Source organism: Macrotis lagotis, chromosome 1 (genome assembly GCF_037893015.1).
Source record: "Macrotis lagotis isolate mMagLag1 chromosome 1, bilby.v1.9.chrom.fasta, whole genome shotgun sequence".
Classification (NCBI taxonomy): Eukaryota; Metazoa; Chordata; class Mammalia; order Peramelemorphia; family Peramelidae; genus Macrotis; species Macrotis lagotis.
The window spans coordinates 280632666-280646196 of NC_133658.1; the positions used below are offsets into that span (position 1 = coordinate 280632666).

Genomic DNA, 13531 nt, shown 5'->3' on the forward strand with positions numbered 1-13531 from the left:
ATACCTTTTTGTCTGACTTTCCCAGGCAGTTTCTTTCAGAGGAGGCTGGTCAGTGTGTCAATCTGTCTTCTGTTTTGATGTGTTTACTCTGTCTTTAGGGTACATGTGGAAGATTTCAGTCTGGATTCTTCTCTGTCACAGTAAGTCCCCTCTAAAGTACCCCCCCTTGAAAACATGTGAAAATTGAAAGCAAGCTCCTCTTTGACCCTGAAACCAGAGCCTCAATGTGTATATTATAGAACAGGTTTAGAGGACTTTGTCATATTCCTCTGCCCAGGTCAGGTGAAATAGGTTAAAAATCTCATTCAAATTACACTTGTGTCCTCTCCTCTTTAAAGAGAGGAAGAGGGAGGAGGGGATAAACCTTGAAGTTCATCTTGGGGAAACTGAAGAGATAGTAAGAGCTACCAATCTGATTATCTACACTATGAAGCCAGAGTAAAGTTTTTAATCCATTGCCCTTCCTCCTTTGATCATCTCTAAGGTCTTATGCAAGATTGCATAAGGATAGGAAAGGCAAGGTTTTAAGGATTATCAACTAGATCAATCCTAAATTTTGTGCCTATAGACCCAGACTTGAGATTCTTCTTTGGCTCAACCCACATCAAGCCAGTGTAGACTTCCCATTTCCTAGTTTTACTATCATGTTCTCCCTCATGCAAAGAAAACTGACTCTGGAGTCAAAGGATATGAGTTAAAATTCTACCTCTGGTGTTCATTTTCTGAATTATCTTAAGCAAGTCATACATAATATTCCCCTGGGCCTCAGTTTTCTTATCTGTAAAATCAGAGAATTAGACTAAATGACTTCCCTTCAGGCCATAATAAGTGTTCCAATGAGCCTATCCTATGACCTTTTAGTAGGAGCTCTAAGTACCTTATATAAGAATAATCCAACAGTTTTCTGAATCTGAATAATCATACTACTGCTTATATGGGAACAACCTCACACATATCCAAAAACTCAAGCAACAAATGTTTATCACATGACTGGGGAATGTTAAATACCATGATAGTCACTGGCATAGCTACAAAGTTTAGATAAAACTGCTATCAAAGATCTTATAATCTAGTAGGAGGACAAAAAGCTAACATAGTTATAGAATCTAATGTGACATACTAAGTACACTAGAGGATTATAAAACAAATGTTTTATGAGGTTGAATGGAGAACAGATGAGTGGGAAGGGGAAAGGGCTTGGACTGAGAAAGGAATCCTAGAGAAAGGTATGCTTTTAGTTCAGATATGGATGTAGAGAATCCCCTCTTAATTTTAGTGTCTGTTCTATCCTGATTATTGCTAGTTTGTCTTGCATTTAGCTTGTTAGTACATGGTTGTTTGCAGGTTGTCACCATCACTAGACTGTGAGCTCAAGGGTATTTGCCTTTGTATCCCCAGTGCTTAGCATAGTGTCTGAAACCTGGTAGGTCCTTGATAAATGACTAACCTACTGATAAAGAGGAGGAAACAAGTGCATTCCAGGCAATGGCAACAACTTAAACACAGGTATGGATGCTAGAGAGAGCAGTGAAAAGCTTTGTCCATGAAAGTTGTGGGAGGTGGGAAAAGAGGAAGAAAGGGAAGAAGAGATAGAAGGGGAAAAAATAGGCTATATACCTCTAAAAATTAGGTGATGTCTGGCTGGGCCTTGAATGATAGGCAAAGGAATTTGAACCTTATTGGGCATAATAGAGAGTCATAAAGATTTGTGAGCAGAGTAATGGCATTAATAAATTTGTGCATAAGAGAGTTTATTCTGGCAGCAGAATGAAGATTGTTTTGGAGCAGAGGGAGAGTGGAGGTGGCTATAAGAAATCTATTGCAGTAACCCCATTGACCAGCAATAGAGACTTGAAATAGAGTAGTGACAAAGGAATGAGTATATAGGAAAGTATATTGATACAATACATGGAATAAACAAGACTCAGCAATTGATAGGATATGAGAAGTAAAGATGAGGAAATAGAGCTAAGCCCAGAATGACAGATATGGGGAACTTGAGAAATTGCAGTATCAGTCATAGAAATAGTGAAGAAGAAAGAGGAAGAGGAAGAGGAGGCAGAGAAGGAGAAGATAGCATTTCTATAGCATCTATTATGTACTAGTCATTGTACAATGTGCTTCTTAAGCATTATCTTTTTATTCTCACAACAACTCTGGGAGTTGGATGCTATTGTTATCCCCATTTTACAGCTGAGGTGAATTAACTTGCCCAGAATCACAACATTTTTATATAAATATTTTATTTGTTTTCCAATTATATGCAATTATTCCAATTATTTTTTTAAGGTTTTGAATTTTACAATTTTCCCCCCATCCTCCCCTTTCCTCCCCCCCACCCCCCTCAGAAGGCAATCTGATAATCTTTACACTGTTTCCATGCTATACATTGATCAATATTGAGTGTGCTGAGAGAAAAATCATATCCTTGAGAAAAAATATTAAAAATAACAAAATTGTGTAGTACATAAGCCAACTTTTTTCTTAAAAAATTGAAGGTAATAGTCTTTGATCTTTATTCAAACTCCACAGTTCTTTCTCTGGATACAGATGGTATTCTCCATTACAGGTACTCTAAAATTGTCTGATTATTGCACTAATGAAATGAACAAGTCCATTAAGTTTGATCTTCACCCCCATGTTGCTGTTAGGGTGTATGATGTTCTTCTGGTTCTGTGGTTCTATGGTTATAATCCTAGCAGGCAAAATTTGGGCCAAGTTTTCATGGATTAGGAGTTAAACAGGCTTCTCTGAAATCTCATCCCTCCTGGTTTCTAGTAAAACAGTAGTGTTCCATAACATACATATACCACAATTTGTTCAGCCATTCCCCAATTGATGAATATTCACTTGATTTCCAATTCTTTACCACCACAAACAGAGCTACTACCAGAATGACATCATTAGAAAGTAATGAGCCCATACTTGAATTCAGGTTTTCCTCACTCTAGGGACAGCATTTGATCAGTTGAACCACAGAGCTAGAGAAATGAGTTTAAGGGGAAAGATCATGCGCTCAGTTTGCATTGTTGAGTTTAAATTGAGTCACTGATGTTAAGCCAATGGATTTGGCAGTGTGGATCTACAGATCAAAAGAGGACTAAAAATAAAAATTCTGGATTCATCTGAATAGAGGTGGTAGTTGAAAATGTGATGGTTAATGAAATCACAAAGGAATAATGTATAGGCAAAGAAGAAGAAAGAAAACTGAAAACACACCTTGACAGGATCTGGCAAAGAGATGAGGAGCCATTCATGAGGTTGAAAGAGAAGCAGAAGATTAGTGTCTCTGAGGCTAAAAGCAGAGAAAGTATTCAGTAGGAGGAGATGGACAAAGATGTTGAGGCCCTTGACTTTGCCAATTAAGAGGTCTTTGCTCACACTAACAAAATCTGACTCAGTAAAACAGAAATGATAAATGCCTGATTGAAAGGGTTTGGGTAGAAAGTGGAACTAAGAAATGATGGAATAACATGTTCTCAATGAATGGAAAGAGAGTGAAAGAACATAACTGAGTATACTAAAAGGGTCAAAAGAAAAACTTTTTTTAATTGCAGAAGCCTGCAATTCTTTTCTAGTAGAGAGTAAAGAATCAGTCTCAAGAAAAAGACTGAAGATTCTTAATAACGATTAAAGTGAGATCTTAAAGGGAGAGAGAGAGAGAGAGAGAGAGAGAGAGAGAGAGAGAGAGAGAGAGAGAGAGAGAAGTTACAGACAGAAAAAGAAGAGAGGAGGAGGAGGAGAAAGAAGTGATAGTGCTAAAAGACTTGTAGAAGGAAAGAAGGAAGCTGAGAACGTTCATGTTGCATGGCCTCAGATTTCTCTATGAAATAGAAGCCTAGGTTGTCTACTCTTGCCATGGAGAATAGTTTATGATTAGTGGTAAGAGAAGAAAAGAAAAAATTTGAATAATCCTTGTAGTTAGAGAATGAAATAAGGTTTCACATTCTGCCTCTGTTCCTTACTACCTGGGCAAGTTCCTAGACCTCCTTGAGTCTTGTTTTCCCATCTGTAAAATGAGAGTTTGGCAGTGAGCTTCTCCTCTAGCTCTTCAATTTAGGATTTAGCAACACTACTACCAGCAGCTTCAGATTTTGGTTTATAAAACTATTAAGGATTTCAGAGGCCATCTAACTCAAACTCCTCATTTTTACAAATAAGGACTTGAGATCCAGGGAGATCCAGTGATTTGCCTAGAATCACACATTTGTTAAACATGTGGATTTAAATCCAGGTCCTCTTACTCCAGATCCATTACTCTGCCTTTTACCCTATATTGCCTTCCAATATAAGATTTTGCTTCCTGCTGTGTCTGATTGAAGCAATACCTGTGATTAGCAGGTGGGATGGAGAGAAGAGTAGCCCCCAGAGTTCTGGGCTCTACAATTCCTTCCTCTGCAGGGAGGAAGGGCTGCCAAACAACAGAAGCTTCAGATATCGGTTTGAAGGGAGCCTGCATGGAGGCTTTCATTGTCACTCCGGTTGGCATTCAAGACCTCAAATGCATGATGGAGCTCCCCCAAGATAGTTCTGGGAAAGAGAAGAGCAGCCAAACCAGAAGCTCTGCCTCATAGGAGCTCTCCAACCTCTTGATATCACTGCCTTAGCTTACAAGGAGCAAGAAAGAGATAATTGCAAGACCTGCTGTCCGCATCATTCTCTGCTCAGCTTGTGGCATTCTGTTTGGGGTCAACAGCTTCTGTCCAGGGGATCATGTGAAACAGATGTCAGTCCTGGAAACCCAGGCACCTGTTGTTGCCTTTGAAGGAGGAGGAAAAGCTGAGCTGTGGGCAGAGCTCACCACTTGGTACAAGATGCCACCATTCAGGAGGCTGGACTTTAGCTTTGTGGACTCAGAAACCTGATCAGACTGGAGGGAAGCAATTTACCCTAATGAAACTCACAAGCAGCTGATTTCTAAACCAGGCACCAATTTTATTAATTTACCAAGGGAGATGGATATGGCAGGAAAACCAGAACTTATCCTCTCTTCAGGGCCCACCCTCCTAGGTAGCCGGAGACCAAATTACAGATGATAAAATTGCTTGGTAAGGACGGCAACAACAGAAGAGAAATGGTATTCTATTAACCCTTAGGAGACTGTTTAATCTCCCTTTCCCTCACTGGGATCAGAGATCTAAATAGGGTCTTAAAGACTCTCCTTCCACTCTCTCTCCCCATTTTACAAAGAGAAACTGAAGCCCAATGAAACTAATAACTTGTCCAAGGAAAGTAACTTAGACAAAGAACTTTGTCACTTTGTAGTTAACTAGATCAGAATTCCTCTAAAATTAATCACATATTAGTCTCATTAATGAGTTTAAGGAAATGCCTGAATCTCAGTAAATACATTTAGGTCCCATTTCAGGAAAATTTTTTTCAACCCGGTCCCCAGGTATTGACTGATAATGTTCAGAAGCCACTCAACCAGCTTGGGGCTGCCTATGTCTTGTTTCACAGCTCCAAAATTCAGAAGGTCCATGGCAGTTCTTCACCAGTACATAAATAACTGAGTTGAACACCTAATTAGCAAGAGTAACTAATCAAAATAGGAAGCTAACAAATTGGGGCAGCTGCCTTCCCCTCCTACTGCAACCTTGAAGATCTCATGAGTTGGTTACTTGGGGTTCTTTCCACCCTCAGCCCCATTAAATTTATTATAAGATGTGATTTTATGTTCTGTGTTCAAATTATGTTCTGTAACCTTCTCAGGGGATACCCAAATGGACAAATGTTTCTGTTTGGGAAAATTGAGAACTATCAGGATTTTCCAAGTTTTATTTTACTTATAGAATTTCTATAGTTGGGGCAGCTAGGTGATGCAGTGGATAGAGTGCCAGTCCTGCAGTCAGAAGGACCTGAGTTCAAATCCCAAATCTCAGTTTACCTGTGTAAACTTGGGCAAGTCACTTAACCCCATTACCTTGCCAAAAAAATACAAACAAAATAGAATTTCTCTACCATCTCTTCCTCAGGATTAATTTCTGAACATCAACCACTTTCCACCAAAAAGAAAAAAATACCTGTGCTTCATTTTAAAAGTGTATGATGGGGCAGCTAGGTGGTGCAGTGGATAGAGCACTGGCCCTGGAGTCAGGAGTACCTGAGTTCAAATCCAGCCTCAGACACTTAATAATTACCTAGCTGTGTAGCCTTGAGCAAGCCACTTAACCCCATTGCCTTGCAAAAAAAAAAAAAAAACTAAAAATAAAAGAGTATGGTAATAAATTTCCCATTGAGATTTCAGGAGATGACAAAGTGGAATAGAGATTATGCAAACAACAAGCTCAGTATTGAGAAGCACTGGTTGATAATTGGAAGGTAAAGATTTTTCAGAATGCCAGCCAGTCAAAATATATCAGGCATTGTGATAAGCACTAGAAATATCTCAAAAGAGGGGAGTGGGGCAAAAAAAAAAATTAGAACAGGGAGGGATTGGGAAATGCTTCCTATAAAAGTGGGATTTTTGTTGTGAATTGGCAGGTGACAAAGATGAAGAGAGAGAGAATTCCAGGCATGGAGGACAGCCAGAGAAAATGCTGGGAGCTGAGAGAGGGAGCATATTATTTATGGGATACAGTCATTAAAGAATTATGTGGTGGAGAGTAAGATAGTAAGGGAGGAGAAATGATTATGAAAGTCTGAAAAAACAGAGGTTTTTATTTTCAATTCTGGAGATGATAGGGAATCATTAAAATGATTGAGTAGGGGGGCTAGGTGAGCATGACATGGTCAGACAGACCTACACTTTTAGGAAAATCATTTTGGCAGCTGAATGGAGAATAAATTGCAGCAGACAGAATGCATCCCACTCAATTAACATCTTAAACATCCTAGCCTCTTCCTCAATATTTTGATTAAAAATGAAAAATTTTATGTTTACTTTGCATATATTTACATTTATCTTTATACATGTCATTTTCCCTTCAATGGAATGTAATCTCCTTGAAGGGCAGAGACAATTTCATTTCTGTCTTTGTATCTTTAGTGCATTGAACACAGTTGGCAGCCTAGAAAGAACCCTGGATTTAAAATTGAAAGATGTAGTTTAAATGTTGTTGCCTTTGACACTAGGTTACACTAGTTAACTCAACTCCATGGGCCTGTTTCCTCATCTATTGAATGAGGAGATTGGATTAGATGACTTCTGAGTCCCAAATGGAATACTTGTTAGAGAATCAATCTTCTAATTAATTAAAAAGATTAGTGCTTAATTGAGGTACAAAGGTAAAATAAATGGCAATGCATGGAATGGGGTATTAATGAGAGAAGTATCAAGTCAACTGAGTTTTCTTTCTGAAGGAATTTATAGAATTAGCCCATTCCAGAGCTTTAAATGGAATACTGGTAAGCTAGAGAATCAATAATATATTGTGGAGTTTCTTTGGAGGAGGAAGAAATCACAATTTCTAGTGATTTGAACTGGTCAGTGAAAATTGTCTGAGTAGCTAAATGGTTTGAGTTGCTGATAGCATCAGTAGTTTCTGGGGATAAGAGGTATGCTATCTACAGCACAGAGCTATTGATGAGATAATGGATGAGAAATTACTTTTCAAAGCAATAATATATGGGAGTATAGTCATTAACACACCCACCCTCTCAGAACACCTCTGCCACACTCCCAATAATGCTCTGTCTAAATTCAAGGAAAACACTAGATCTCCAAATTCACCAAGAGGAAGAGGAAATAGGTTTAAATCAGAAAGATAAATGCTATTTTCAGAATTCTGCTGACATCCCAATTCATAGCCTTTGACAATGTAATTTTGCTTAGAATAAAAAGAAAACAGCTGGAATCTGATTTATTTGAGGTCATGAGTCAAGTCCCTTAAGGTTATGTACAATATACCATAGTCCAGGCTCACATTTTTTGGGTCTGGGTCCCTGTCTAAATGGGGGGGGGGGGACAGAACCATAAGATCCAGTTTGGGAGAAGCCAGGGTCATCCTCACTGACAATCAAACAATCATATTGGCAGATGACTGAAAGGAAGCACAGGACTATACACCCAGTAAGCAATCAGTACTTGTGACCAAGGACTGATGTTTAGGTTTAGATGAATGCACCCACTGTTCATAAAATCCAAAAATCTAGTCTTGAGGGGTAGGCGGTCAGTAGCCAGCAGAAGTATAATATGAAGCCTGGGGTACTGATTTGTAAATTTGTACTTCACAAGGATATGACATTTGAACCTCTGTTGCAAAGAAGGATTATGATGAGAATATCAGACCAAGCTAAAATAAAGAGCATCACTGCAACTGGTCAGTGGAGGGCAGGGCATATTTGGGAGTAGGCAGGGCCTAGCTATAACCTCTCTTACCAACTCAGAAATCTCCAGAGAAACAACCAAGTGAGGAAGTACTTTCTAGAACACAAGGTCCTGGGAACTTCCATAATTAAAACTGTTGATGTTGAGAGATATTGATTCTCTAGTGGAAGGGCAAGAAGTGCAAAAACCAGGGCCATGATTATTTCTATGAGTGGAGAGATTCCTTTTATACAGAAAGAAAACATCAGCACACTCACAAACTTAGGAACCACTAACACACAAAGTTAAATTGTATTTTCCTCTCCTGTCCTGATGACATTCAGACCATCAGGATGGGGGCAAGTATAGCATCAAATCAAAGAAGTGAACCAAAAAATTTTCCCATGTGCAAAATGCTTAGTAGCTCTATAAATGAATGTGTGACCTTGAGCAATTCACTTCCTTTTTTCTGGCCATCTTCCTTCTCTTGGAAGGCATTTTCCTCTGTCTTCTCTTTTTTTCTATTTTGGTGATCTTATCCATGTTTACATCTATTCAGATAATTCTCAGGTCTATGTTGCCAACACTTGCTCCAGATGTATAGCTTCACCTGTCTACAGGATATCTCAACCTGAGTGTCCCCCTAAAACTTTACATTCCTAGTATGACCTCCAAACCCCAAATTCAGGCAATTCACATGTCTTAATTAAGTACCTGCTTTGCTTTATACTATGGCTCAGAGCTAAGCACTGAAGATACAAAAGTAAAACAAATATAGCTCCTGCCTTCACAAAGCTTATATTCTAATGGAACTAATAACTTTTTCATAATACTCATCCCAACCAATCCTTGCAAAGCATCTGGCAATTCTTAGTCATCCCTTTCTTGAAACTCTTCTCTCTTGGCTTCCAAGACACTATATTCTCCCAATTCTACTAGTTGGGTTATTTCTCTCTGTGTACCATTTTCTCTTCCTTCCCTTTCCACTAGAACATAAGCTACCCTGGAGAATCTGTTTTTAATGCTTCCTACCTACATTCTTTTCCTTAGAAATGTCATGAACTATTATGACTTTGACTACCACCATTATATAGTTTGGAAATTGAACCCCAGGTAAGGTTAAGTGGAATGACTTTCCTAAATTCACCCAGTTGGTGTGAGGCAAAGCTTAGACAAGGGCCCAGACCTCTTGTCTCCCAATCAAAATCTCTTTTCCCTACATTATTTAGCTTCTATTTGCTCTGTATTGTCTTCCACTATGTAACTATCCCATGAAAGACAGTCATCATTGAAAACTATTCCTGGTCACAGAGTTTCCTGAGTTCTTTCTCAAAATAGCCTGTCCCTGTCACCTGAGACCTCCCTTGACATCTGATTGGTGACTTAAACTTGGAGACCTTCTCAACTTTCCCTGTCCCTCTCCCTAGCCAGAATGGAAAGGGAAAGGAGTTTCTGAAGCATCTGTTTCTCCTTTGGGATCTGAGATAAGACCTGCAAAGACTTCTGGAGAGAGGAGAGTTTAAATGTTATATATCAGCTTGTGAGTGCCATGGTTGGTTGTTCTCTGAAATAAAGAATCTAGGATCTGATCATTGTGCTTCAGGACCAATGGCTGCTTGTATCTGGCCAGGCCTGAGAAGTTTGCTGCTGGATGAATGGTAAGTGCCATGGTTGGTTGTTCTCTGAAATAAAGAATCTAGGATCTGATCATTGTGCTTCAGGACCAATGGCTGCTTGTGTCTGGCCAGGCCTGAGAAGTTTGCTGCTGGATGAATGGTGTGTGTTCAGCACTTCCTATTAAAGGTCATCTGTAACCTTGGAGGACAATGCCAGGAAAAATCACCGAAAGCCATCTCAACTCTAAGTCTGCCAGTTGGCACCTAAATTAACTGACACTCTTCAAGCCTCAGTGGGTCCATCCAGTCAATGGACAAGGTGATATTTCACAAAGACAAGGTGTCCTTTTCTTTCAGACCCTTAAGGCAATCAGTAACTATTGACTTTGCAGCCTGAGCTGAGGAGGGGATGGAAGCTGGAGAGTGGCCAAGGTGGGGAAGCATGAAAGCACCGAGTGAGGATAGGTAACAGTTCACATAAAAATTACCAGGGATTGTAGTGGGCTTCAAGCTTAACGTGAATTTTAGGAAGCCAGTGGTCAAACTGGAACATATCTAGGAGCTGGGGAAAAAGACTCAGAATAGTGAATGGGCTGGTGCTCCTTGAAAGCAGGGACTATCCCCTTTCTGTATATTCTCAGCACTTTGCACAGTTTCTGAACCATACCATCCTACATACTTTAAAAACGCCTACTAGGGAGCAGCTAGGTGGTACAATGGATAGAGCACCGGCCCTGGAGGCAGGAGGACCTGAGTTCAAATCCAACCTCAGACACTTAATATTTTTTTAGCTGTGAGTCATTGGGGAATTCCATTGCCTTGCAAAAGAAGTAAATAAATTGTTTGATTTGTTAGATAATATGATCTATGGTGATCAGTGGAAGAAGTTGGGGATCCTTAACATGGAGGAGAAACTTACCAGGAATATGATAGATGTCTTTAAAAACTTGAAGAACTGTTACAAGGAAAATGGATTAGAATATTAGAATTGCTCTGCTTGGTCCCAGAAGGCAGAACTCGTCGTTACAGAAAGAGCTATCTAACTCAGTCGAAAGAAAAACTTCCTTATATTGAGAAGGGTATGAAAGTAGAATGACCTGCCTCAGGAAGTAGTGAGTTCCCCATCATTAGATGTGATGTTTTAAAGTGGACTTCTGTTTCAGTTGGATTAAGACATCCTCCTAGGTCTGTCACTATGTAGTGGAGTCAGAAAGGAATACAAAACCCAGATTAGGTATGAACAGAATCTTGGCATGCCAGATAGTGTGTCCCTCTTGCCTCTTTTAGAAAAACTGAACCAAAAAGGCTGAGGTGGTACCAGTTATTACAACCAGACTTGAATGGAAATAACATAGGGCACCACCCTCTAATGAGATTTAAGATAAAAGGAAAATTCTTTTTCCAAAAAATATCTCCTCTAAAATCCTGCCACATGACCCTTCTTCCCATCTGATTCAATATTCCCATGATTCTCTTTTTGGAAATAGATTTTAAAAAAAGAAAATCCCTAAAGTTATTTTCTCCAGAACATCTCTGTTAAAATGAATAAGTGGGGCAGCTAGTTAGCACAGTAGATAGAGCACCAGCCCTTGGAGGCAGGAGGACCTGAGTTCAAATCCAGCTTCAGACACTTGACACTTCCTAGCTGTGTGACCCTGGACAAGTCACTTAACCCCAACTGTCTCACCAAAAAAATAAATAAAATAAAAAATGATTGAAAAATCACTACAGGGGGTGGCTAGGAGGCACAGTGGATAAAGCACCAGCCCTGGAGTCAGGAGTACCTGGGTTCAAATCCGGTCTCAGATACTTAATATTGGCCTAGCTGTGTGGCCTTGGACAAGCCACTTAACCCCATTTGCCTTGGAAAAAAACCTAAAAAAAATATAAAGAAGAGAAAAATCACTACAAAAAGGAAGTAGTCATTACAAAATCCAGCACAACTTCACTGAAGACCGGTCATGTTAAACTCAACTCATCATTTCTACTCTGCTCTGTTATTTAGGAAAGACCCTCCACTAAGAAAACTATTGTTCTAGCCTGTGAATTAAAACTAGACACTAGAGTGGCAAAGGCTAACCCAAGTCTTAAAGGAGAACATAGAAAGCTGGGAACCCACAGTACTAGCAATGTCATCAAAGTCTCAACAACATACAAACATTCTTTCTAGAACAAGACAAAAAAATGCCTAAGTGCTGCCTCATGTCATCCTCTTAAATCGTCTCCTTTGGCACATAATGATTTAACAGTTTGTTAAATCAGGGAGGCATGGGGCTGAGAGTTAGGGACAGGCTCTGGAAGGCCAGAAACAGCTTATAGGTGTCAGCCAGGGAGAAACAGAAAAGGGCGATGACAAGTGTCCTGTGGAAGAAAAGGTGCTAGAGATTAACTCTTCAGGTCTCCAACCCTCAACTTCCTGAGGTGCTCAGAATCTGTCCCACATAATCTAACCTTTGAATATATGCTAGAATTATGGAATATTAGAACCAGAAGAAATGCCTTTGTTTTCCATATGAAGAAAGTGAGATCAAGAGAAATGAAGTGACCCAACGTCACGGCAGCCCCAGGGTACAACTAGGTCTCCTAATTCCCAGAATGACCTTTTATCTCATGTTCTTTGCCCAATCACTTTTAATTCCCAGTCCTATCAGTCTGTCCCAAGATAATCTTTGCAGACTTTCCCTCAGACTGGCCACAACTGACTGGCAGCAGCCCAAGGTTTGTTTTTCTCAGTGACATCCTTCTGGGAAATTGGGGAAAGTGCCCTAGGGCATGAAAAAATTGGCCTGGGTGTTGTGGGAAGTAAACTTTCTCCAGCATGATCTTTCCCAGGATTTGAACCCATAAACCTCAAGTTCCCAAGGGAAACTTGGGAGATGATAACAACTTTCCTGGAATACCTTGAGCTTGCTTCCTCTAGATCTCTTGCCCAGTCTCAGTCTGTGGTGTTTCCTTACTCTTGGTAACTATCAGCCTATTGCTGTGAGTTTCCTTCTGTGAAAGCAAGGTTCACAGGTGTTGGCATATAGGTGTGTCCTGATGTCCTGGTTTATTCAATCATTCAACAAACATTCATTAAACACCTAGTGCTGTAAGGCCTTAAGACAATTTGTGAGAATATAAAGATAGGAAATGGGATCTCCTCTCAAGAAGTTTGTAATCTAATAGAGAAAAAAAGACATGTACATAGTAACTACAATATAAAGGGAAATATAAATATATAAGGAGAGGAAAATATCATGAGTTATTTGAGAAAGGAGAAATCACTTTTATTTGAGCTTGGGAGAAAAACAGTGAAAAAACAGAAGGCATCCTGGAAATGATGTCACCAGAGTTAAGCCCTGAAGGAAAGAAAGGATTTCAACAGATGATGAAAAGACTAACAAGATCACATTCTGGATATGAATGATGCAATGAGCAAAGGCATGCTGATGAGAAAGGAAAGGAACAGGACAAAGGAAAAGAATAAACAAATTTTTCTGGAAAGCAAAGTTCCTGAAGGGTAGCCACATCAAATAAGTATTTGTATAAAACATAAAGACCCAAATTGTTCTTAAATTCCAGGCTTAGAAGTTTCTGTTTTATTCACTAGACAATGGAGAGCCAATGAAACTTTTTGAGAAGAGTACTAGAACTGTTGTAAACATTTTATGAGCAGTGGTAGGAA

The 13531-nt window shown here is 39.5% G+C and overlaps 1 protein-coding gene across 5 annotated transcripts in view; it reads left to right on the forward strand.

Moving 5' to 3' along the window:
• KCNT1 (potassium sodium-activated channel subfamily T member 1) overlaps positions 1-13531 on the forward strand; it is a 132405-nt gene that overhangs the window by 16561 nt on the left and 102313 nt on the right. For 2 of the 5 annotated variants that reach the window (XM_074210671.1, XM_074210672.1), the window contains exon 2: positions 99-140. The exons of the other annotated variants lie outside the window; for them this stretch is intronic. In XM_074210671.1, coding sequence (XP_074066772.1) covers positions 99-140 — 42 coding nt within the window. The remainder of the gene's footprint in view (positions 1-98; positions 141-13531) is intronic. 5 annotated transcript variants of the gene reach the window in all.